The following is a 27,495-nucleotide window of genomic DNA, read 5'->3' as shown; positions in this document are numbered from 1 at the left end:
TAGTTTGGAATAAAATTGGAAGAGCTAAAACCACTGGGGAGATTTATTTGTATTATTTGTCTCACTGAGACTCATGTAGCACCAGGACAAGATTAAGGGAAATAAGCGTTACAGGGGGATACTAGTTCCCGTAATCCTGGTAACATCCACAGATTGTAGGGATTTCTTCTTACTTCCTGTTTTAGCTATGGGATAGGAAGAGAAAGGAAATCTCCACAATAAGACACACACAAAAAAAATACAGGGGTTAGAAGAATAGAACACTCCTTAACTGGATCCAAAGTGAAAAAAGTTTAGTCTTTATTATTATTATCTAAAATTGATAGTAAAGTCTCCTTTAAAAAAAATTAAAACAACAAACATGTCATACTTACCTGCTCAATTGCAATGGATTTGCACAGAGCAGCCTGGATACTCCTCTTCCTGGGTCCCTCTTCGCTGCTCCTGGCCTCTCCCTCCTGTTGAGTGCTGCTTGCTGTGGGGGGCCCCCCCGAGCCGAGCTGCAGCTGTGTGTGTCCATACATGGAGCTGCCATTCGGTCCCGCCCCCTCTCTCTCCTGATTGGCCAACTAACTTTGATTGACAGCCGTGTAAGCCAATGGCAGCGCTGCTGTGTCTCAGCCAATCAGGGAGGGGGGGGGGGGGAGTCTCGAACGGCTAAGGGACTTACGGACATTGCTGGGGCTCAGGTAAATATTAGGGGGTGCTGGGGAGACTTCTGCACACAGAAGACTTTATCTTAATGCATACAATGCATTGAGATAAAAAAAACCTTCTGCCTTTACAACTCATTTAAACATTACAAAGCAGGAGAGCATGCAAGGATTTTTAAGTACACAGCACACAGTACTTATTAGTTACCTGTTTGGAGGAGAAGTATAGCCAAAGCTATTTTAACTATACCTCTCCTACGGATCACAAGAGTGCAGTTAGTTCTGCACTACTGTGACCCTTTTTAAGCCTACAGTGGGCTAAAGCAGAGCAGAGAGCTGGAAACTGACAGCCCCCGACTCGCAGAATGCTGAGAACTGAGCGATCAGCAGTCCGATTGCTCACAGCTCAGTGCAGAGCCTGCGGGGACAGATGCAGCATTCAACTAGGGGAGTATCATTTTTTTTCTAAATGCCGCACTTCTCTTAAGTTATGCTAATAGGAACATGTAACACATATAAAATAGGCGTCATCTCAATTTGGCTTCAGAAAGTAGAAATACTCTTTAAGGGTGTTAAAAAAACAAACCTTGTGACTTCAGAAATAAGAGTTTTGCTTGCAACTGGTTGTGAGGACCTACAAATAAGAAACAAGAGAATTATTGCTATGCCAAAAATGTTATGTGTTTTACTAAAATTAAACTGGTGTGTAAGAGTAACTTGCCAGATATTTTATGTGGTAAAGCGGCTAAACCCCAACTAAAAACTAAGCCCCCATACACACTATTAGATTTTTGTCTTCAGATTTACCAAAACCATATAATGAGGTCAAACCTTAAAAGTTTCAATTTGTATGCAATCAGGCAGGCCCTTGTACTACGTGGTTTTTGGTAAATCTGTAGACAAAAATCTGCAGAAAATATAATACTGTGTATGAGGCTTAATGAGGTTGTAAAGGTTCAGTTTTTTTTTTTAAATAACAAACATATTATACTTAACTCCACTGTGCAGCTCGTTTTGCACAGAGTGGCCCCGATCCACCTGTTCTGGGGTCCCACGGCGGCTGTCGCGGCTCCTCCTGGCGGTCGAGTCATTGGATTTGATCGACAGGGAGGCAATGGCTGCACTGCTATCATTCTGTCCAATGAAGAGTCGAGAAGCCATGGAGAGAGCGACGCAGGATCACACCCATTCGGGGCTCATGTAAGTAAACCAAGGGGTCAGGGGGGGCGGACACTGCAAGGTGTTTTTTCACCTAAATGCATAGGATGCATTAAGGTAAAAAAAAACACGAGGGTTTACAACGGATAAGGACCCCCTGTACTGCGCAGGCGCAGCATGAACCTCAACAGAGTTTCCAAAAGTAGCCCAACATGTAGAGCTGCAAATTAGCGCTACATGCGCCTGCGCAATGACTAGGAGCCATGTAGAGCTGACTGTGCAGGAGCCGTGTAGAGCTGACTCGCAGCTCTACATGTTCGGCTACTTTCAGAAACTCCGTTGAGGTTCGTGCCGCGCCTGCACAGTACAGGGGGTCCATATCCGCCGGATGGAACTTTTGCGGAAGAACATGACACATCTGGGCGAACTCTCAGATTACATTGCGCCTCAGAATAGAAACGCCTACTCCCACGGGAGTGAGTACCCGGAGGCCGAAATTGCCATAATACGGTTTGTACAACAGAAAAAAAAAAAAAAGAGATTTTTAATACAGCTTACCTGTAAAATCTTTTTCTTGGAGTACATCACGGGACACAGAGCGGCATATTCATTACTATGTGGGTTATATGGAGTACCTTCAGGTGATGGACACTGGCAATCTCAAACAGGAAATGCCCCTCCCTATATAACCCCCTCCCATAGGAGGAGTACCTCAGTTTTGTAGCAAGCAGTATGCCTCCCAAAATGGTCCCCATAAGAGGGGTGGGAGCTCTGTGTCCCGTGATATACTCCAAGAAAAAGATTTTACAGGTAAGCTGTATTAAAAATCTCTTTTTCTTTATCGTACATCACGGGGCACAGAGCGGCATATTCATTACTATGTGGGATGTCCCAAAGCAATGCTTACAATGAGGGGAGGGAGAACATCTTCCAAAGACAAAAGGATTTAATTTAGAGATATACTCAAATCATAATAAATCCAACTTAGTTGAGAAAAAATAATTTTAAATTTAACTCAAAGGGGAGCCCCCCGGAATCCGAGGGTCTCAAACTGCAGCCTGCAGCACTGCCTGCCCAAAGGCTGTATCAGTATTCCTTCTTACGTCCAACTGGTAGAATTTTGTAAACGTGTGGACAGAAGACCAGGTTGCCGCCTTGCAAACTTGAGCCATAGAGATCTGGTGGTGTGCTGCCCAGGAGGCGCCCATGGCCCTAGTAGAATGAGCCTTTAATGATAACGGAGGAGGCAACCCCTTCAAGCCGTAGGCCTGAGTGATTAACTGTTTAATCCACCTCGAGATGGTGGATTTTGCAGCTGCCTGCCCCTTCTTGGGCCCATCCGGTAAAATGAACAACACATCTGTTTTCCGGATCTTCTCTGTAGCTTTAAGATAGGCCTTCATGGCCCTGACAATATCCAAGGTATGCAGCAACCCTTCCTTTCTGGAAGTAGGTTTAGGAAAGAAGGATGGTAATACCAAATCCTGGTTTAGATGAAAACTGGATATAACCTTCGGTAGGAAGGAAGGATGAGGGCGGAGAACGACCTTGTCCTTATGTAAAATAAGATATGGTTCCTTACAGGATAAGGCTGCCAGTTCCGATACTCTTCTGGCGGAAACTATGGCGACCAAAAATACTAACTTCCTTGTCAGTAAAACCAAAGGAATTTCAGCCAACGGCTCAAAAGGTTGTTTCTGTAAACTTGACAGAACAAGATTTAAATCCCACGGACAAAGCGGGGATTTAACTGGAGGATTAATACGTAAGACCCCTTGAAGGAAGGTCTTAACTAGCGAGTGGGTGGCCAGCGGCCGCTGAAACCACACTGACAAAGCTGAAATCTGTCCTTTGATTGTGCTTAATGCCAGTCCTTTGTCCACTCCTAGCTGGAGAAAACTTAATACTCTATCGATGGTAAACTTGCGAGAAAGCCATCGCTTGGACTCACACCAGCCTACATAGGCCTTCCAGACCCTGTAATATCCTGGCTCTGATTAGGGTAGAGATTACTTTTTGAGACAGACCTCTACCCCTGAGAATCAGGGATTCAGCCTCCGGGCCGTCAAATTTAGATGCCGTAAGGCAGGGTGGAGGATCGGACCTTGCGATAGCAGGTCTGGCCGTAGAGGAAGAGTCCAAGGGTCTCCCACTACCATCTTCAGGATTAGTGAATACCATGCCCTTCTGGGCCATGCTGGAGCTACCAGGATGACTGGTATGTGCTCCACCCTGATCCTGCGCAGCAGGCGGGGTAGTAACTGGAGCGGGGGAAATACATAAAGAAGTTTGAACTGATGCCAAGGGCAAACCAGCGCATCGGTTCCGCAGGCCATCGGATCCCTTGAACGGGATATGAACCTGTCTAGCTTCTTGTTGAGTCTCGATGCCATGACATCCACGTCCGGCACTCCCCATCTTTGGCAGAGTGCTTGAAAGATTTGTGGATGTAGAGACCATTCCCCCGGCAACAGAGTCTGGCGACTTAAGAAGTCCGCCTGAAGGTTGTCCACTCCTGGAATAAATATTGCCGATATGCAGGGCACATGAGCCTCTGCCCACAGGAGAATCAAGCTCACCTCTCTCTGAGTGGCTTGACTCTTGGTTCCCCCTTGGTGATTTATGTATGCCACGGCCGTGGCATTGTCTGATTGAATTCTCACCGGGAACCCCTGCAATTTGGACGTCCAAGCCCTGAGGGCTAGTCGAGCAGCTCTGAGCTCCAAGATGTTGATGGGCAACTGCCTCTCTGGCTTTGCCCAAGTACCCTGGCGAGTGCAACCATCCAAAATTGCTCCCCAGCCCGTCAGGCTGGCGTCCGTGGTTACTATCTTCCAAGCCACTGGGCTGAAAGACTTGCCCTTCACTAGATTCTGAGGGTCTAACCACCAACACAGACTTTGTCGGACTCTTGATGAGAGCGGCAAAGGGATATCTAAGGCCTGTGGCCTCCTGCTCCATGCTGACAGGATGGCTGCTTGCAGGATGCGAGTGTGGCTCTGGGCGTACGGTACCGCCTCGAATGTGGCCACCATATTGCCTAGTAACCGCATACATAGGCGAATAGTCGGTTCTTTCTTGCTTAGAACCAGTAGGATTAAAACCTTGATGGCTTTGACCTTTATCAGAGGTAGAAACACCCTTTGTTGTTCTGTGTCTAACCTCATGCCGAGATATTCCAACTGCCTTGTGGGCTGGAATGCTGACTTTTCTCGATTTAGGACCCAGCCGAACCTCTCGAGGTACTGGACCGTGAGGGCCACTGCTCGTTCCAAGCCAGGAGACGAGTGATCTATGACTAGGAGGTCGTCCAGGTACGCTAGGATCGTGACCCCTTGGATCCTTAGTCTGGCTAGGATTGGAGCTAGGACCTTCGTGAACACCCGGGGGGCCGTAGCCAACCCAAAGGGAAGCGCCACGAATTGGAAATGACGCGAAGCCACCATAAAGCGTAGAAATCTTTGATGTGGCTGATAAATTGGAACATGAAGGTAGGCATCCTTTATGTCTATGGATGCCATGAAGTCGTCCTTCTGGAGTGTGGCAGCTGCTGACCGCACGGATTCCATCTGAAATGAGCGGACCTTTAGGTATGCATTTACCATCTTTAGGTCCAAAATTGGCCTGACATCTCCGTTGGACTTTGGGATGATGAATAGGTTGGAGTAGAAACCTAGCCCTTGTTCTAGGACTGGTACCTCTACCATTACTTCCTGGAAGAGTAGATGATTTAATGCCGTCATTAATGCGGCTCCCTTCTCCGGATCGTTTGGAACCCTTGACTCCTGGAAATGAGGAGGAGGAAACTTTAGGAAGTCTAGTTTGTAGCCCGTAGCCACGGAAGACCGTACCCATCTGTCGGGAATGCTGGCTTCCCAAACCTCTGAAAAGAGACGCAGCCTTCCCCCCACCCTCGTGGGTGGGGGCGCCCCTTCATAAGGTCGGCTTGGGGGCTGGTTTTGCTGGTTTGCGAAACCACTGCTTCTTGCCTCTAGCGGCCTGTCCCTGCGATTTGTTGTTGAAGTTAAAGTTTGATCTTGCAGGAGGCCGTCGATACTGTTTGGCATTAGAGGGCCCCTGCCCAGGGGAGTGCTGTCGTTTAAACGCAGGCCCCTGAAACTTTTTCTTGGTTGGCAAAAGAGTACTTTTGCCGCTTGAAATGGTCTGAATGTATTTATCCAGGTCTTCTCCGAAGAGTCGTCCTCCATGGAAGGGGAACCCTACCAGGAGCTTCTTGCATGGGGGCTCGGCCTCCCAGCTCTTTAACCATAAGAGTCTTCTCATATGGATAAGGGATAACGATAAACGTGACGCTTGCTGGATAGAATCCTTAATCGCATCTACCGTAAAGCGTATGGCCCTAGGGACATCCGAAAATTCTTCTGCCTGCTGGGCAGGTATAAGTTTAAGCATCTGCTTAGTTTGATCCGATAATGCTTGTGCAACCCCAATCGCAGCCACAGCTGGCTGCACTACTGCCCCTGCAGTAGTGAAGGAGCTTTTAAGTAGTGCTTCCAAGCGTTTATCAACCGGATCCTTGAACACCTGTATGTTTTCTACAGGGCATGTTAAAGATTTGTTAACACATGAGATGGCTGCGTCCACCGCCGGGGTTGCCCATCTCTTGGAAAATTTATCTTCCATAGGATATAAGGCAGAGAATCTTTTAGGTGGTAAAAAGATTCTATCTGGCTTGGTCCAATCTTGGAACATAACTTCCTCTAGCAGAGGATGGATCGGAAAAACTGCGTTGTTTTGAGGCGCCTTTAGTGAGCCCAAAGCTGAAACAGTCGATACTTGGAGATCTGGTACTGGCAAGTTGAATGCACTATGGACCAAGTCCGTTAAGGCTTGAACCCACCAGCTCTCCCCTTGGGAGGCTGCCCCAGACTCCCCTGTATCCGGATCCTCGATCCCCGAACCTGCTTGGTCCTTGTCCAAGAGGTCGTCCAATTCCCCTGCGGAAAGGACCTCCTCCTCTGAGGGTCCACGCTCGGGCGACGGAGATCTATTCCGTTTTCTGCCCCGCATAGCCTTGGCTATCATCTTTTCCATTCTTTTTTCCATCTCCTTTAAGGAGGTGGACAGTACCTCGTCCGTGACCACCCTAGGGTTGGACTGACCCGTGCCAGCTCCAGCCCCAGATCCCGATGGTCCCGTCAAGGCTCCCTCTCGGGAAAGCAGCGGCATAACTTTGTCCGAGACCTCAGACTCTCTGGGGGAATCCCCACCTCCTGTACCCTCTGAACCAGACGCCATGGTACAATACCGAGGTACGCCCGCTAACTTATTGGTGTTTGGAACTATAAATAATTATTGCCCAAAAACCCGTTTGGGGGATAAAAATGCCATTTTTCCCTTTAATGTTTTTTTTTTCTCAAACCCAAGAGAGAAAAAACATTCTGTCCCCCTTAGTAGTATTGCCAAAAAACTGCTGAGATAGAAAAGAACAGCCTAACTCTAGGCTCCAGGACAGTCTTAATGAAGACTGTAATATCTGTTTTCGGCCACTGTGTGTCCTCGGCGCCCCGTGCTGCCGCTCTGGTCTCTTCCTCTCTCAGTTCCAGCATACACTGAGCTGGGAACAAATGGAAGGGCCGCCCCTTCCTTTAACATGCTGGCCCGCCCTTCCCCCCACAGCTAACGGCGCGAAATTGCGCCCATATCACGGGGACGCGCGCCCGCCGGCGGGGGGGGGGGGGGTGTGGGGGGAAGGAGACCACACGAGGAGGCAGTTTGTCTGTCTCCAGGCTAGGAGGAAAAAACCATGGCAGCAATCGCCTGGAGGCTTTGCAGGTAAGCACAGCTCTCTTTACACACACACACACACAGGCTTCTTTCTCAATGTTTACAATACTACCAGGGAGTTCACCTTTTATGGGGAATACACATAGAGCCATCCTATCTTTAAGATATGTGACTTACTTTGCCAGATGCAGCGCATAACTTTAGGCATGTCCCCTGTGAACCCCCCAGAAAAACCTGCTAAGAACCAAGTTCCGCAAGTTTCCCCTCACTTACCTGCTCCATGCCGCAGGACTTTGCAAAGCAAGAGGCCCAATCTTCCCCCATCTCCGTGGGGCATTGACCTTCAGGCCCTGGGTTCCTATGAAGGATCCACTGTCCTGGGCCCATATAGCACTCTGGCAACAGAAACATTAGGCCCCCAAAGGTTTCTAAGTTCTGGGCCCAGGGTCCAGCTCTCTAAAAAGAAAAGCATTATGGGCTATACCCCTTTGGTTTGGGGTCCGGTTACTGACCACTTTAGCGCTGAGGCCTTTGGACAGAACCGGTTAGCCCACCTAATCCCAAGGATGTGGAGGCGAGCTAAACCATGACCAACACCTAAGACACTGGCGTAAAAACTGAGGTACTCCTCCTATGGGAGGGGGTTATATAGGGAGGGGCATTTTCTGTTTGAGATTGCCAGTGTCCATCACCTGAAGGTACTCCATATAACCCACATAGTAATGAATATGCCGCTCTGTGTCCCGTGATGTACGATAAAGAAAAGATATGGCTACAGGACATGTTAGTAGTGTAAGGAGTGTGCTCGTATATAGATGTTATTTTGGGTGACACTCCGCTTTAATGTGACATTAAAGTTAACTATAATCACTTGCTGACCGGGCCATAGACAAATGACATCCTGGCTGGCAAGTGGAATAACAGGATTATGATTGCAGCAATATGCCATAACCCCAGCATTGTTTTTTTTCAGCCAGCAAATCTCTACAAGATAAAAGAGGTCAGAGTGCCGAATTCGACACTGGATCACTTTTAGAAGCACCCCTCCTGCTGCATCCTGGGACCCATCTGGCGGCGCCGGTGTCCTGCAATAGAGATGGGTAAAGGCAAAATGGCCTCCGCTCATCTCTATGGCCTTGGAGGACCAGAGAGATGTCTTGACGTCACTTCCTGTTCCTCCAGCATGTAAACAAGACTTTTTTCTTTTTTTAAAGCAAAAGATAAAAAAAGGACCTGTCATGATGTATTGATATCACAAAGGAGGTTTATATTTCTTGCGATTAAAAAAATTTTTTTTATCACTTTTTATTGCTAACAAAATAATAATTAGACTTTTTTTTTTAAAGTGCTCCTGTCCTCGCATGCAGTGGTGGAAACATATGTGAGCCCTGTAGACATTTTTAAAGGGTCACCCATGGAGATTTTTAAGTACAGTAGTTTGCACCATTCCACGAGCATGCACAATTTTAGAGAATGACACATTGGGTATCTATTTACTCTACGCAACATCATCTTTTACAAAAAAAAAAAAAAAAATGGGTTAAATTGCGTTCTTTTTTTTTAACTCGTTAAAGTGTATTTTTTTTTTTCAAAAAGAAAAATTGCTGCACAAAAATCGTGTGACAAAAAATATTGCAACGACTGCTATTTTATTCTCTAATGCCTCTGATACTTACTTGCTCTGTGTAGTGTTTTTTCACAGAGCAGCCCCAAATCCTCCTCTTCTTGGGTCCCTCACCAGTGCTCCTAGCCCCTCCCTCTTGCTGAATGCTCTAAGAGCAAGCAGCTTGATATAGGGGGCACCCAAGCAGACGTGCTCCTGAGCCACTGCTCTGCATGTCCATTCACACACAATGAGCCGCGACTCGGCCCTGCCACCTCTACATAGTTGGTGAGGCTGGAAAAAAATAAAAAAAACGACACCAGTCCAACCTATGATGTGTGTGTGTTGTTTTTATGTCAATAGTACATTGTATACTCCAGTAAGTTGTGTTTGTCAAGCTGCCCATCTAATAGTTTTTTGAAACTATCGGCGCTACCTGCTGATGCCACTGCTTGTTAGGGGTGCAACGGATCACAGTTGATCCGTGATCCGAACGGGTCACCCCCTTCGGATCGGATCACACTGTGATCCGCGGATTGCCACGGCTCCGGAGCTAGGCCGAAGCCGCGGCCTTTCCTAATGTTACGGCGGCGGCTCCGGAGCTAGGCCGAAGCCGCAGCCTTTCCTAATGTTACGGCCTAGCTCCGGAGCCGCCGCCGTAACATTAGGAAAGGCCGCGGCTTCGGCCTATCTCCGGAGCCGCGGCCATCTTGGTACACCCGTCGGCAGCCCTCCTCTGTTTACACCCACAGAGGAGGAGCCCGCACTCGGACACACCGCTCGGGGAGTGCCTGTCGGTACTAGCTGAGGGGGGGGTCACTGTACTGAGGAGGGGGGTTCACTGTACTGAGGAGGGGGGGGTCACTGTACTGAGGAGGGGGGGTCACTGTACTGAGGAGGGGGGGTCACTACTGAGGAGGGGGGGGTCACTGTACTGAGGAGGGGGGGGGTCACTGTACTGAGGAGGGGGGGTCACTGTACTGAGGAGGGGGGTCACGGTACTGAGGAGGGGTCACTACTGAGGGGGGTCACGGTACTGAGGAGGGGTCACTGTACTGAGGAGGGGGGGTCACTACCGAGGGGGGTCACTGTACTGAGGGGGGGATCACTGTACGGAGGAGGGGGATCACTGTACGGAGGGGGGGGATCAATGTGAGGAAGGGGGGGGTCAGTGTGAGGAGGGGGGGGGTCACTGAGGAGGGGGGGGTCACTGAGGAGGGGGGGGGTCACTGTACTAAGGAGGGGGTCACTGTACTGAGAGGAGGGGGGGTGTCTGCACTGAGGGGGTACTATAGTTGGTGGGGGGGGGGGACATGTGGATATTACAGTGGAGGAGATTTTTTTTTTTTTGCCGATCCGAAAAATGATCCGATCCGTGACTCCTGATCCGAGGAACGATCCGAACCGTGAGTTTTTTGATCCGTTGCACCCCTACTGCTTGTGGAAGAGAATTCCACATCCTTGCCATTCTGACAGTTCAACCACTTCAGTACAGGGCACTTATAACGCTTTCCTGCCTAGACCAATTTTGATGACATTTTTAATGACAATTGCACGGTCATGCGATGATGTACCCAAACAGAACTTTCTTTTGGTGGTATTTGATCACCTCTGGGGGGTTTTATTTTTTGCACTACAAATAAAAAAAGGCCAAAAAATGAGAAAAAAAAGTTTGTTTCTGTTACAAAACTTTGTAAATAAGTAAGTTTTCTCCTTCACTGATGGGCACTAAGGAGGCTGCACTGATTGAAACTTATGAGGTGGCACTTATAGGCAGCACTGATAAGCATGACTGATGGGCACCGATATACAGCACTGATGGGCACTTATAGGTGGCACTAATGGGCACTCATAGGCGTCACTGATAGATGTCAATGATCAGAGGCGCTGGCAGGCATTACTGATGGGCACAGAGTGCCATCCCTTATGGGCAATGATTGCCATCCCTGGTGGGCTCTAGTGGGCTTACCTGGTGGTCATCCTTATTGGCCATGGGTCAGTGCAGACCCCCCCCGTCAGGAGAGCAGCCGATCGGCTCTCCTCTACTCGTATCTGTCGGTGCAAGTAAAGGAAAAGCCAATACATGGCTTTTCCTGTTTACACTGCGATTGGACAAAACTGATCACGTAGTAAAGACCCGCCATCTGAGGCTCTTTACCTCGATCTGAGATGTGGTGTGTCAAATTTGATTGACAGCAGTGGGAGCCAATGGCTGCACTGCTATCAATCTATCCAATTAAGAGCCGGGAACCTGTGGAGATAGGGACAGCGCATCCCAGCCGAAAGTAAAATGGGGGGGGGGGGGGGGATGTCTCTTCTAGGTGTTTTTTCACCTTAATGCAAAAGATGCACTAAGGTGAAAAAACACAGGGTTTACATCCCCTTTAAACCACTTCTCTTCCAATTTTAGTGAATGGCCATGTGTCTTTTTAAATTCCCTTTCACTGAAAAAAAAAAAAAAAAAAAAAAATCCCCTAGGCTAGGGTCGCCAGTACTTTTTACATATCGCCTCTCAAGCGTTTATTTTCTAGAGAGAATAAGTTCAATGCTTGTAGTCTTTCCCCATAGCAGAGATCCTCCAGCCCCTTTTTGAGCTTTGTTGCCCATCTCTGGACTCTCTCTAGTTCCAGCACATCCTTCCTGAGGACTGGAGCCCAGAACTGGACAGCATACTCTAGGTGCGGCCGGACCAGAGTCTTGTAGAGTGGGAGAATTATTATTTTATCTCTGGAATGAATCCCCTTTTAATGCATGCCAATACTCTGTTGGCTTTGCTTGTAGCAGCCTGGCATTGCATGCCAATGCTAAGCCGGTCATCTACTAGGACCCCCAGGTCCTTTTCCATTCTATATACCCCCAGAGGTTCTCCCCCTAGCGAGTAACTTGCGTTCGTATTTTTGGTACCCAAATGCATTACCTTACATTTTTTCAACATTAAACCTAATTTGCCATGTAATTGCCCACCCCACTGTTTTGTTTAGTTCTTGTAAGGTTCCCACATCGTGTATAGAAGTTATTGCCCTGCTTAGCTTAGAATCGTCCGCAAATACTGATAATGAGCTGTTTTTTCCATACTCTAGATGGTTTATGAATAAATTAAACAGGATTGGTTCCAGGACAGACCCTTTGGGGACCCCACTTTCCACACCAGGCTATACCGAGTACTTTCCATTTATAACCACCCTTTGGGCTCACCCCTGTATCCAGTCTTCAATCCAAGTACTCACCTTATGGTCCATGCCGACAGACCTCAGTTTGTACAGTAAACGTTTGTGGGGAACTGTGTCAAATGCCTTTGCAAAATCCAAATACACCACATCTACAGGCCTGCCTTTATCTAGATGGCAGCTCACTTCTTCGGAGAAGGTTAATAGATTGGTAGTATTCATCATGGATTCATGAAGAATCGTTCTTGCCAAACCAATTAAACAGTTTTCATTACTAAAATCTTGTATATAGTCCCTTATCATCCCCTCTAATAGCTGTGTTCATTGACTCACTGGCTGTGATTAACAGAAGCTGAAGCCAATGGCTTCTGCTGCGGTCTCAGCCAATGGCTTCTGCTGCGGTCTCAGCCAATGAGGTGGGAGAGTCCTCGGAGAGCCGAGGTTCTCGTGCACATCGCTGGATCACGATGGGGCCCAGGTGGGTAGTGGTGTGGCTGCTGCAAACAGAAGTTTTTTTTTACCTTCATGCATAAAAAGCCTGATGTCTATGGTTTATGTACTTTAAAGCGCAAGTTCAACTTCAGAACTAAAATTTTAATTCCTTAATAAATAATGCCCAATATTGATGACAATCACAATGTGCATAATCATTTTTACCTCTGTGTTCTGGACAGCTAATTTTTTGTGTAATTTAAAAAAATGCATTCAGAGCTTTGATTCCAGCTACCTTCTGGCAATGCCCTCTGGGACTGTAGTTCAATTAGTTTATAATAAACTACAATTCCCATGAATCATTGCATTCACTGTGTGCCTGTGTAGGAGGGGCTTGGCTAGCACGTGCACTAGCAGTTAACTGCTCAAGTTTAATGATATGAATAAATTCTGTATCATTACTATGTGGTAATAACAGGAATGAGAATGGTAAATTGCAAGTGATAAAACACAATTTCCCATTATGTCAGATATATATCTATATCTATCTCACAGAGACAACTCTTTTTCTAGCTCTTTCTTTTTTTCCTTAGATCTCTCACAACTTATTTTGCTCTCTAGAATCCCTGTAGCACTTGGAGGAGCCATACACTGTTGCCATGTCTGCAAGACTGAAGTAGTATTGATGCAGTACTGCAGGGCTTGGCAAATTTGCTTGGAATCTAGGAGCCAGCTCAAAAAGTTAGGAGCCAGGAACGCGCTCCGTCCCACCTCGTGTGCAGAAGCGAACGCATACATGAGTAGCGCCGGAATATGGAAGTGGTGTTCAAACCACACAAAAGTTAGGTATCGCCGCAATTGGTAGAGCGAGAGCAATAATTCTAGCCCTAGACCTCCTCTGTAACTCAAAACATGCAACCTGTAGAATTTTTTTAAACGTCGCCTATGGAGATTTTAAAGGGTAAAAGTTTGTTGCCATTCCACGAGCGGATAAAATTTTGAAGCGTGACATGTTGGGTATCATTTTACTCGGCGTAACATTATCTTTCACGCTTGTAAGACCGATGCGCAAATATGGTGTGACAGAAAGTATTACAATGACCGCCATTTTATTCTATAGGGTGCTAGAAAATAAATATTGGGGCCCGGATTCACGTAGCACTTATGCCGACGTATCTCGAGATACGCAGCGTAAGTGTAAATGTGCGCCGTCGTATCTGTGCGCCGTGCCCACAGAACTAGATACGCCTGAAAATAGGCTTCTTCCGACCGACGTAAGTTTCCTACGCCGTCGTATCGTGGGCGCATATTTATGCTGGCCGCAAGGGGCGCTCCCATTGATTGAATATGCAAATGAGTGAGATACGCCGATTCACGAACGTACTTGCGCCCGGCGCATTAATATACGCGGTTTACGTAAGTCGTATGTCCGGCGTAAAGTTATGACTCATATAGCAGTTGTAAGTCAGCACCCTCAATGCAAATGGCTGCACCAGGGAACACAGCCGTCGTTTTTTACGTAGTTTACGTAGTACGTGAATAGTGCTGGGGGTAGGTTACGTTCACGTCGTAGGCAGTGATTCGACGTATCTTAGGGAGTATTTTCGAAGTGATTCTGAGCATGCGCACTGGGATGCGTCCACGGGATGGCACATGCGCCGTTCGTTCCATCATTTGCATGGGGTCACGCTTCATTTAAATGGATCACGCCCACTTCCACCTACTTTGAATTAGGCTGGCTTACGCCTACGAATTTACGTTACGCCAGCGCAACGTTGGGAGCAAGTGCTTACCGCTCTGCGCTACGTCGGTGTAGCGTATATTCGATACGCTACGCCGGTATAACTATGCGCCGATGTATGTGAATCCGGGCCATAATGTTTGGGGGTTCTAATTTTTTTTTTTTGCTGAAAAATTATTGCTTAAAAAAAAAAAAAATTATTAGAAATAAAAGCTATTACAAAAAAAAAAAAAAGGCTATATGAAGCTCTTTAAACCAGCCACCCCACACTCACCATTAGGCAAAAGGCTCCTAATGACGGCTGCAAACACAGGCAGTAAGCACCATTAGCATTAGCATTGCTGTTTGTTAGTTTTTTGTCACAACAGCCACCACAAGATGGCACCAGATCACAGAACATAGGCCTGCAGAAGGCCGAAAAGCTGCGGCCTCAATTACCGGCCGGCCCGACACGATTGCACGGCAGAGGGGGGGGGGGGGGGGGGGGGGTGGTGCATGGAGACACAGGATACCCCCAGCTGTGCTGCCCCAGGTCGCCAATTCTTCGACATGGCGCCCGGGGGTTTGTCGAACCCTGCAGTACTGCAATAGCCTATTTTTGATGAGGAAAAGCAGGGAACAGTAAGATGGTACATAAGCACCCATCCCTCCTTCCCCCACATACACTTCTCTCACCCATCTAAACCTATATCTTTGTGTTTAAAGCTGCGCCTGAGAGCGGCTATTTAACCACTTCAGTCCCGGAAGGTTTTACCCCTCAATGATCAGGCCATTTCATGTGATACGGCATTGCGTTACTTTAACTGACAATTGCGCTGCCGTGCGATGCTGTACCCAAACAAAAACTTCCCTTTTCCCCCCACAAATAGAGCTTTCTTTTGGTGTTTTTTTATCACCTTTATTTACCTTATTCACCTTTGAAAAAACAAAAAATAAGCGTATATTAATCGATTTGCGCAAAAGTTATAGCGTCTACAAACTAGGGGATAGATTTTTGGCTTTTTTTTTTTTTTTTTTACTAGTAATGGCGGCGATCAGCAACTTTTAGCGGGATTGCGACATTACAGGGCCAGGCTCGGCAAAGTGGTGGAGAGAATGGACATGGGGGAGGATTAGTGGGCACTCCTGAAATGGCTGTCAGAATAAGAAAAACGTACAGCATCTTCAGCCAGGATTTCATACCCAACCATGCTTACACTGGCTTCTTCATCAGGACATGGGATTGAAGAGGTGGGATTAAAGGGGAAGGAGAAGGAGGAGGAGGAGGAGGAGGAGGACATCGTATGGAGAAGAATAGGACTGTAGGAGGAGATGGAAAAGGAGGAGAATGTGGGATGGAAGAGGACATGGAATGGAGAAGGAGGAGGACGTAGGATAGAGAAGAATGGGACTGGAGGAGGAGATGGAGGAGAATGATGTGGGATTGAGGAGGACGAGGACGTGGGATGGAAGTGATGGGACTGGAGGAGGACGACACGGGATGGGGAGTATATAAAGTTGTAAAGGGAGAGGGAGAGGGAGAGAGAGAGGGAGAGAGAGAAAAAAAGTGAGAGGCGGGAAGAGGGAAATGAGAAGAATGAGAGCTATCCAGGGACAGAGAGGCTGACCTGGAAGTGACATCATAGACGTTGCTTTCCAGGCCACAGCAAGAAGGGGAGGAGAGCGGCTGTGTGTCTGCCCCCCTCCCCAGCACCCATCATGTCGTTCCCTGGCCCGCTGTAACTGTGGGGGGGGACAGAGAGGAGAGATGGGACGGCAGCGCAGCAAATGTGTTCACCTGACAGGAAGGGTTCATTTGCCTGTCAGTTTCACACACACACACACACACACACACACACACACACACACACACAATCCCCATTGCTGCAGCCACCAGATTATGTGTGGACCCCTGCATGGCTTTGGCAGCGGAAGGGTTAATCCACCAGGAGTATGGACACAGCTGAGAAATAGTGATCCAACCACAGTATGCAGTTCTCCATTACATATTTCATTCAGAAGTTGCCAAAGGGCCAATAAGCATTTAGTTGCAATTGAAAAGCGTATCTAAGCCAGGAGATACAGCGACAGTAAGCCATGCATAGAAAGTATTTATGCTCTGCAAAACCAGAACATTATAAATCAATGGATTCCATTCACAGCACTTATAAGCATTCCTCGGACTAGCTTTTTTTTGTGTTTAGAGAAGGTGCTCCATAAACTTGTTCAGTAGAGAGCACTGGCATTTACATACATATATATCTTATCAGCACCTCCACCACACAAACCATTGGCCGTATTCACACTGTCTAGTGCTTATGGCTTCTGAAGCAGTGTTATCGGTTCTCCTGTTATCTGTTTTTAATTCCCCCATTTTGTTTCTCTCCGTTATGATATGACAGGGGCTGCCTGTGTAATACCATGAGGGGCTTTCCACAGCATGGGAAAAGATGGAGACAGGAGGATCACATGACCATTTTCACATGACTACTTCTCCTGCTCTGGGAGTGGGACAAAATACTGCAGGGAGCGAGCAGGGGAAGGACGAGAAGTGCTATGAATCATGGGACACGGGAAGTCCAGTGAGAGGAGACTGTTAAACGTACTGCCTGAGGAGGTACAGATACAGAGAATGTTTTTACAGCTTTTGAATTATAGAAAACCAGAACTAGCATTTTTGCAGGAGATATGAAATTACAACTGTTTACAATGCTGCACAGCACTTTTTACCCATATGGGCAACTTTACAAGAATATGGGATTTTATTTTAAAGGTGAACTAACCCTTTAAGTTGGTATTGGGTACATTCCATTAATACAGTATTTTCACGCTAATCTTTAACGTAAAGTTTTAATTTCTTTCAGTTGAATCATTTTTGTTATCTTTTGAAACAATTTTACAATAGTAATTTTCTTTCAAGATCAAATCAATATTATTTTGATCAGTTGTCGCAGGGCCCATAGGTCAGTACTGACTATGCCTATTTGGGAATTCGACATTGATTGCGTGTATGAATTGTAACCCTTAACATGCAGTATCAATTAATAGAAGCATTTTAGGAGCTTACTTTGTATCCATCTCTTGAATCATAGGTTTGGAAGTTGTTCTTATATTTTGATCGAATATGGATCCCATGAACTTTCGATTTTTCAGCATTCGCCATTCTGTAAGAGACAGGGGAAGGTTTTTATTTACTTATTTTTATATATTTTAAGAGAACACATCACAGGAATCAATACATAATTTGGTAGCATTACCGAACATTATTACTTTAAAGAAAAAGAAACATTGCTTTCTTGAGAAAAAAATACAACAATATACATTGCAAGGATCAATGTTAGAAGTGAAAAGAATGGACTTTGTAGGCACCAATTATATGAAAATAGAAAATATTTTTATTAGCAAATTAATACATAATTAAAAAAAGAAAAAGAAAGGAATCAAAGCTAAAAAAAAAAAAAACTGCAGTATGACTACACTGACAACATTTTTCAATGGTCCGAGGATGTCAGCACACATCACAAAGGGCGTGTACGACCGTATTATATAGCAAGAAAATTGTTTAGCTTGTCATGTTTCGCGAGGACCACTTCTTCAGAAGCTAGTAAAATCTTGTGTCCGAGGGCACGGCGTGTTTAAACAAAAGGAATAAGATAAATGGTTTAATGTAAGTAGCTATAACTTCCAAAAGGAGCCTTGTTTATTGCTTTTGTGATAAGATTCTGTCACCATCACAATACGTATAGGTTGTCTAGAATGTACCACTAATATTAATAGATTAGCCTAGAATATATATCAAAGCAGGCTTCAATGGAAGGGGAGTGTTTAGTAATATACCACAGTCCAATTGGAACTAGGAATGTCCGGGTGCAGAGATCCGCGGATAGAAATGCTACCATTGGTAAGAAGCCTGTGGTGATGATCCGAACATACACAAACATTGCCAGGGAAGCTCTAGCTCAAGATAAAATGCAGCATTACGCCACTGCTGACTTTAAAATACATCAAGTAAAAATTTTCCTTAAAATCCTTCAGTTAGAAGCAACGACTGGAATATGGGGAGGGGGGGGGGGGGGGGGAAATCAGCTTCCCCATTATGCTGTATCTTTAAATTCTTTACTTGTACCAAAGATATTGGCGATTTTGAGCTTGTTCTATTTTTATTAAAATATTATGTATCATAACTAAATTATTAGTGTTACTAATAATTAGGTGGTATGAGAAAGACAACAGTTCAGTTTATTACCTCTAGAAAGTTCCAGCGCATATTTGTTTTCTAACCCTTCCATTGCCACTGTGATGAAGAATTCCCTAAAAAGTTCATTATTCTGAAAAAAAGAAGAAATACAGTTCATCAAATTCCATAAAAGGTCACATGGACTTTTAGGATGCCCCAAAAAGTAACACACCAAATAATACATAATTAAACATTGCAAGAAGAATAACTCATATTACACTTTATTAATACAACTGATTAAAAACTAGACAGAGAGCAAGGCACATTACTTATAATTAGAGATGGGCTGAACACCGCTCGGATCGGTTCGACACAGAACTCCCAAACATAGAAATAGTTCGGACCCGAACATCGAACCCCATTAAAGTCTATGGGACACGGACTTGAAAAGTGCCAATTTTGAAGGCTTATATTATTATACAGGATTTATATAGCGCCAACAATTTATGCAGCGCTTTATAATATAAAAGGGAGACAATACAGTTACAATACAATAAAATACAAGAGGATTAAGAGGGCCCTTCTCAGAAGAGCTTACAATCTAATAGGGTGAGGCAGGTGGCACAAAAGGTTGTAACTGTGGGGAATGAGCTGATGGAAGTGGTAAAAGATTAGTTGGAGACGTGATAGGCTTCCCTGAAGAGGTGAGTTTTCAGGGATCACCTGAAGGTAGCAAGAGTAGGGGATAGCCGGACAGGTTGAGGTAGCGAGTTCCAGAGGATGGGAGAGGCTCTGGAGAAATCCTGGAGACGAGCATGGGAGGAGGAGACGAGAGCTTGACAGTAGGAGGTCTTGAGAAGAGGGAAGAGGACGGTTTGGGATATGTTTGCAGACAAGATTGGTGATGTAGCTCGGGGCAGATTTGTGGATGGCTTTGTAGGTTGTGGTTAGTATTTTGAATTTAATTCACTGGGTGATAGGGAGCCAGTGTAGGGATTGGAGGAGAGGTTTGGCAGACACTGAGCGGTTGGTAAGGTGGATAAGTCTGGCAGCAGCATTCATGATAGACTGAAGAGGGGGTAGCCTATAGAGAGGTAGGCCAATAAGAAGGGAGTTGCAATAGTCAAGGTGAGAGATAACAAGGGAGTGAATTAGGAGTTTGGTGGTTTCATTTGTTAAAAAGGGGCAGATTTTAGAGATGTTATGGAGGTGAATTCTACAAACTTTTGACGATTGGACTTGAGGCTGGAATCACAAGTCATAGTCTAGAATTACACCTAGTGCCCTGGCGTGAGGGGAGGGACTGATGGTTAAAAGTGTTTAGGAAACAGGGGGGGGGGGGGGGGGGGGGGGGGGGGGGGGGGGGGGGCGGGGGAGGTGAGGACTCCACGTACTGTGATACACCCACCAGGAAAAGCCCTAATCAGTAATTGTCTGGGGATCATTTGTCAAGTATCTGATCCATGGGTCCCATATTTTATTAAACTGCTTTATTTTATGCTGCACAATTGCCGTCAGTCTTTCATTTAACATGAGCCAAGAAAGTTTAAGTTGGTCAAATGGTATGACTGCTGACTTCCAGTTCTTAGCAATTGCGATTTTGGCCGATACAAATATGATCGCAAGGAGCCGTCTTTGGGTTTTGGAGGTTTCCTCTACCTTGCAACCCAAGAGTGCGTACCTCGGGGAACTGGTCAGGTTAATCTGGGTGAGCGTTCAAATTAACTTATACCGTATTTATCGGGGTATTGCGCGCTCCGGCGTATAGCGCGCACCCCTAATGTTGACCCTAAAATCCTGTAAAAAAAAAAAAAAGTATTACATTTTACTACACAGTTTTCGTGTCTTGCCTGGCGTCCATCGGCGGCCTCGTCCGGTCCGGCGTCTGTCTGCGGCTTCGGTGGTGTCCTCCAGGCTTCTCCCACGCTGTCTCCCTGTCAAATTCCCACGCTCAGTTTGAACGAGCACAGTACACTCGGGTATATTCGGCCATGCTCGGCTTCTCACGCATAAACGTCACAGAGCGTGACTACGAGCGAAGCCGAGCCTGGCAGAATGTACCCGAGTGTACTGCGCTCGGTATATGTCGGCGCAGGCATTCAAACTAAGCGCGGGAAGCGGGTATTGGCGTATATCGCGCACCCACGATTTTGCCCTGATTTTCATGGCAAAAAAGTGCGCGGTATACACCAATAAATACGGTATATGGTATGGCGTCCCTTCCTGACTACAGCCCCGAAAGCACTTAGAAGAAGCCCCGGGAACAAAAGTGGCCAGTCTAGCTGGCACCAAGTACCACCGCAATAAAACCTTGTAATCCGCTTCTCCGATTTAAGTGTTGATCAGTGACCTAGCTGCCATTGCTATCGAGTGCCATTCCTCAAGTTCCAGGGTTTCCTGGATATCTTGTTCCCATTGGGTCATGCAAGTCAGTTTTCCTGAGACATGCGTTAAAATAGTGTATATTGTGGATAAGTGACCTCGAAGTTTGTCATATTGGCGACACATATTTTCCACAGTTGTAAGGTCGCCTTTGCGCGATAGGGTTTGCATATAACAGTATATTTGAGTATATCTAAAGAGTTCAGAGTCCGGTAATTGGTATTTTTCTATCAGCAATCTTTTGGACAGCAATCCGCAAATGGCCCTTGTTGGACCACCATTCAAAAGCATGGAGGGGGGGGGGGGGGGGGGGGTTCCGGGGTGAACTCCCTATTCCTCAAAAGGGATTTTATTTATTTTTTATTAAAGAAATTGTCAAAAACTCTTGTACGATCTTTGTTCCCTTTTGCTCAGTCTCATACTTATTCACATGGGGAGGGGGCGGAATCTGGGGGCACCCCCCTTGTTGAGGGCATGTTGCATGGTTTAGTTCAGGAAGGTTGGGGGCGCGTTTGCCCCCCCCCCCCCCCCACTTTCATGGCTCGCCCGGCTGCATGCTCACATAAAAGGTCTGGTATGGATTTGAGGGGGGGAGGCCCCACGCCATTTTTTCTACATTTTGGAGTGGGGCTTCCCTTACAATCCATACCAGACGCGAATGGCCTAGTATGGCTTGAGTGGGGGGACTCCATGCCATTAAAAAATAAAAATAAAATAAAAAATACAAAAAAATGTATTGCCGGAAATTCTTTTTTTTTTTTATTCAGCTGTCAGCGGGAAAACCGATTGACAGCTGATGACTTAAGGATGCCCCACTCCTTAACAACCAGCGTTCACTGTGCCCGATTGGGCAGAGCTTTGCCCAATCAGGTCTAAAAATGCACACTGCAGCTCCCCGCAAATTCAGGTGTTTGCCGAACAGGCAAAATTCGGGCCAAACTTTTGCTCGGCCCGAAATGGTCACCCAACACTACTTAAAATCATACATATCATTCCTTAGTGTACAGGAGAATTTCATAGATAACTGTTATTCCTCAACATGTTTCACAGGAATGCTTCTTCAGGACAGTATCCGCTACCAGGGAAAAAGTATAAATACACGCAAGACAATTTGATATACATAAATGTATTGCCGCAGGATTCAGCCGCTAGCGGTGCGGTATTAACCCGCGCTAGCGGCCGATAAAGGGTTAATACCGCCCGCAATGCGCCTCTGCAGAGGCGCATTGCGGGCGGTATTACAGTGGTTTCCCATTGTTTTAAATGGAAAGGAGCGGTATACATACCGCTCCTCTCACCGCTCCAAAGATGCTGTGATAGGACCTAATACATACAACCATAACTTTTAATATAAACCATTGATAAACAGAGAAGGTTACAAACACTGATGTTATAGAATACCTTAATCTTGTCAAAGAAAGAACTGTTTATCACAATGTCATAGGCTGTGCAACCACTTCCACCTGTATAAAAAAAAGAAGAATATTTCAGGTGCTTTTATTTACAGCTTCACAGGTAAGGCCCCTTTTACACTGGGGCGGGAGGCACGGTGGCGGTATAGCACCGCTAAAAATAGCAGCGCTATACCGTCGGAATTGCAGTGGGATTTGGCCGCTAGCGGTGCGAATATACATACACCGCTCCAAAGATGCTTCTTGCAGGAGATTTTTTTCTCTCCTGCCAGCGCATCGCCTCAGTGTGAAAGCCCTCGGGCTTTCACATTGAGAAGGCTGGGCAGGAGTTTTTCAGGCGGTATAGCAGCGCTATTTTTAGCGCTGTAACGCCTGAAAAACTCCTCAGTGTGAAAGGGGCCTAAGGGTCCTTTGCTCAGCTGAGAAGGCGGATGACAGGTCTGTCTCTGCTTACTGTGCATAGACAGAACTATCAGAGCCCCGCTCTCCTCTAAGGGGAGATCGGATGAAAACGGACAGCATGTCAGTTTTCATCCGATCCCATCCGCCAGACAGAAGGAAAATAGGGTCTCCATCTGTCTGAATTTCATGCACAGTATAGGATCGGATAGCGGCGGGTGTCAGCGGACATGTCCCCGCTGACATCCGCTACTCTAAAGGGGTGAATTGAGTGTCCGATCAGGTCCGCCTGAAAAACTGACAGGAGGACCTGATCGGAAAGCCCATGTAAAAGGGGCCTTACTCAACATTAAATTTAAACAGCTTTCCACGATGCAGTTCATATAGCTCTTATAAGTTCACACGTAATAGTTAAAGCGGGGGTTCACCCTTAGAGGGCACTTTTCCCCCTTAGATTCCTGCTCGTTTTCTCTAGGGGAATCGGCTATTTATTTTAAAATATGTGCAGTACTTACCCGTTTACGAGATGCATCCTCTCCGTCGCTTCCGGGTATGGGCTTCGGGAATGGGCGTTCCTTCTTGATTGACAGGCTTCCGACGGTCGCATCCATCGCGTCACGATTTTCCGAAAGAAGCCGAACGTCGGTGCGCAGGCGCAGTATAGAGCCGCACCGACGTTCGGCTTCTTTCGGCTACGAGTGACGCGATGGATGCGACCGTCGGAAGCCTCTCGGAAGCCTGTCAATCAAGAAGGAACGCCCGCTCCCGAAGACCCATACCCGGAAGCGACGGAAGAAGATGCAGCTCGAAAACGGGTAAGTACTGCTCATATTTTAATACAAATAGCCGATTCCCCTAGACCGAACGAGCAGGAAGCTAAGGGGAGAATTTTTTTTTTTTTTACAAATGGGTGAACTCCCGCTTTAAACAAGGAGAGCTTCCAATTTGTATATATGCTGTCTAATTAATCTTACAGATGCTCCTCCAAAAGTCCCCCTAGTAATGTGTATATATTTTATTTTACACACACACACACACACACACACACACAATCTTTGTTTTCCGCATAAACATTTAATTCATGTCACTGGTTTCCTAGAGCACTACAGGTTATCAATGAGAACTGGCTAGTAGTAGTTGTCTTCTATCAGGGAAGATGTCTTCTGACTGGAACATCAGATGGAGAGACATACAGAAAGTAAGAGGGAGGGAGTTAGGAGGAATCGCAGCTCAGTCACCTGCATTTTTAACTTTCAGTCTGAACTATTAAAATGGACCAGAACTCAAAAAGCAGGGATTTGCTATGTAAAAAGGAAACATTTACATGTTACTTACAGTGGTTATAAAGGGTGAAGCTTTTTTACTTCCATGAATTAGGTAAAAAAAACTTCTGAGTACAGCTCCCCCCCCCCCCCCAAATCCTTACCTGAGCCCTATCTCGATCCAGCAATGTGCATGAAAGCAGAGGCTCTCTCTTCTTATAGGCCCAGACACAGCAGTGGAAGCCATTGGCGCTGATGTCAATCACAGACAGTGAGGAGGGAGCGGGGGACAGGGCTGAGCCCCTGTGTGTCAATAGACACACAGAGCAGAACTCAGGAATCAGCACACACATGTGCCCCCATAGCAAGCGGCAATGTTCCTGCAGAGCTCCTTAAAACAAAAATAATAAAATGCACTTTCAACTTACCAATTACCGGACTCTGAACTTTTACCCCGCAAAAATAGTTGACCAAACATCTGTCTTGCCAATTACCCATTTAAAAGAAACATCATTCCTTAATTTTTGTCATTTTTAAATAGGCAAAAAAAAAAAAAATGTTGAACCAATGCTAAATGCTTCTATATAACATTAAAATAAAAATATCAAAGCAAATTGTCTTCCTATGCTGTGAGGCTGTTGCATATGCCTAATGGTTACTGAAGCCTGTGTAATCATCTGACACAAAGAATTCATCTAAAACAATGTCATAACAATGTAATAAAATTACTTCTGCAGATCTGCCGGAGCAATGGTCCCAGGTCTTGGATACCACCAAGTCGTGCTCTCAGAATGCTATGGCCCTGGAAGCGAACTACAAACTGTCATATAACTTGTATTTGGTCCCAACCAAAAGTACACCCTGGGACACATGTGAGCCTGCTTCTGAGGGTGCCCAGATCTGCCCAGGACAACAGTAAACTTCTAATCTTGTATTAGTTTGAATTGGTGCTTTAGAAGTTTGTATGGTTAGGGCCTCAGCAGGCAGCATCATGATTGAAGTGCCCAGCAGATGAGCCAACATATCTTATACCCGCTAGACACTTGTCCAATAGGTATAAGATATGTTAGCTCTTCTGCTGGGCACTTCAATCCTGATGCTGCCTGCGAAGTTCAATACCAGTCGTGTTAGTAGAAGTTTAGTGAGAGACGATTCGCGCTTTTCATCCTCGTGCTTTTCAGTCCGTTACAGCGTGATGAATGTGCCATCTCCATTACGAATGCTAGTTTTACCAGACCGAGAGCTTCCGTCTCGTACTTGATTCAGAGCATACGTGGAATTTTGTGTGTCGGAATTGTCTACACACGATTGGAATTTACAAGAACGGATTTTGTTGCTGGAAAATTTGAGAACCAGCTCTCAAATTTGTGTGGGAAATTCTGACAGAAAATGTGCGATGGAGCCTACACACGTCGGAATTTCCGACAACAAGCTCCCAAGGACCCAATGGCACAAAGACAGTATTGTTGGGTAGGACCCCTCAGTATACAAAATCAACATTTCAGGTAAATGCACGACAAATTATAAGGAACAAGGTCTCTATAATAAAATATCTTACTATTGTCTACTTCAACATGGGGTTCTCCAATGCTCATAGGGACACGATATCCAGAGGGATCATCCGATTCCAAGATCGTCACAAGCTCCTGCTCACTGAGGTCGGGGGCTGCTGGGATTTGACTGGACTTACAGATGTTAATAAAGATCTTTTCATTTTTTGATGTATGAGTCTTTATGCAAAAGCCTGATCAGGAGGAAAGAAAAATAACACATGATGGAGGAAATCAAATATTTACATAAAACAGAATAATTAGGAGAAACAAATGGGTTTTGAACAAAGTTCAATGGGGAGTTATATATAAGCAATTTTTTTCCCAATCACTGAGGGAAGACATTATGTCAGGGCTCGACAAATCCCAGGCCCTAGGTTGCTAGGCACGTCCTGGTGCCTGGGCTTTTGTTAGACCATTCACTGTTGGCAATTTATATTGCCCGACACAAGGGACATGCAGTTCCAGACACGCGCCAGATATTTTCTTTCTATATTTAACCCTGCTGCAAGCAAGAAGTAGGGCTCACTTCTTAGCTGGGAGCATTTGGGCGGCTCCGCTGCCACCCGATTACTTCAACACGCGTGTAAGAGCCCCTCCCCAAGTATCCCAAATGCCGCTTGCCCATCTGTGGGCCTGGAACTGGCATAGCAGGTGCTGCAGGATAGAGGGGAGGGAGGAAAGTGGACACGCATCCGCTTTCCTCTCCATCTTGTTCCTGACCCGGAAGCGTTGCGTAAGATGTCACTTCCGGGTCCCTGTTGACAGTTTCCCCAGAAAGAATGTAAAGCAGTGTGATCTTCACTGCATTACATTCCGTGGAGAACAAAGGAGACATGTGGGGTCTCTTAGACCCTGCATGCCTCACTAAAGAGAATCTGTCACTAAGAAATCATCACATAGGGGACTTTTTGCATGAAAACCTTGATTGCAATTCACATGTTACAAATCGCCACGCAAAAACTTGCTCCTAACTTTTTCAGCTGGCTCCTAGATTCAAAGCAAATTTGTCAAGCCCTGCATTATGCAAATTATGTTTTGATGTGCTATAGTAGCTGTGGCTAAATATGTGCATTTTACTACCCAGATACCTAAAAATAACACTTACCAGGCTGGGGTCGGATTTGTTTTGATACCTGTGGGATTGGTAGCCTATTTTGTATTTCTTGTTTTGCCTGCAATGAAATGAGGTATAGTGAAAAATCAAAATGTATTTTAACAAGTATGTGCACAGCAATGCAGTTCAGGAGCTTTCTCCCACATATTAGTATACCAAAAACAAACATGAACTGTATAGGATATTTTTGACATTTCCTTTCTTCTTTGCAATGCTCCTGTTGACTAAATCTGGTTACAGACATTTTAGTCAGGCATGCTGGCACAGTCCATCCGCAGATGTCTTTGGCAATAAAGAACAATGCTGATGTTGCACAGGAGTTACTGTTATGGCTGTGTGGAGAAAATACTGCATACCATCTTGTCTCTGGCTTATTACAGGGACAATAGCACCCTGGTAAGGTTTTGTATCCTGCCAATATACAGTCTCTAGTAAAATGCTGTGACTGCCCATAGAGAGGAGATGGCATCCGTTTTGCTCCAAATTTTCAACTTTGAGTAACAATCATCTTGCGTTTAATATAATTTGCACCTTTATATAGAACAGATTATCTAAAGCCATTTTTTCCAATATAGGATGCAATGGCGAGTTAGAACTCCTGGTTATATATATATATATATATATATATATATATATATATATATATATATATATACACACATACATATACATATATATATATATATATATATATATATATATATATATATATATA

General features: G+C 45.7%; 1 protein-coding gene across 5 annotated transcripts in view; it reads right to left on the bottom strand.

Moving 5' to 3' along the window:
* The window catches only part of PIH1D1 (PIH1 domain containing 1), a 44,953-nt gene that overhangs the window by 8,410 nt on the left and 9,048 nt on the right, over window positions 1-27,495 (bottom strand). For 4 of the 5 annotated variants that reach the window (XM_040327632.1, XM_040327633.1, XM_040327631.1 and 1 more), the window contains exons 3-8: window positions 26,772-26,838; window positions 25,672-25,857; window positions 22,442-22,503; window positions 18,728-18,809; window positions 17,549-17,645; window positions 1,240-1,287 (exon numbers count right to left, since the gene is read on the bottom strand). In XM_040327632.1, the coding sequence (XP_040183566.1) occupies window positions 1,240-1,287; window positions 17,549-17,645; window positions 18,728-18,809; window positions 22,442-22,503; window positions 25,672-25,857; window positions 26,772-26,838 (542 nt within the window). The remainder of the gene's footprint in view (window positions 1-1,239; window positions 1,288-17,548; window positions 17,646-18,727; window positions 18,810-22,441; window positions 22,504-25,671; window positions 25,858-26,771; window positions 26,839-27,495) is intronic. The other variant, XM_040327635.1, reaches the window with a different exon arrangement.

The sequence above is a fragment of the Rana temporaria genome, chromosome 10, assembly GCF_905171775.1.
Source record: "Rana temporaria chromosome 10, aRanTem1.1, whole genome shotgun sequence".
Taxonomy (NCBI): Eukaryota; Metazoa; Chordata; class Amphibia; order Anura; family Ranidae; genus Rana; species Rana temporaria.
The sequence above is the reverse complement of the archived record's forward strand: the minus strand, read 5'-3'. Positions and strand labels throughout refer to the sequence as shown.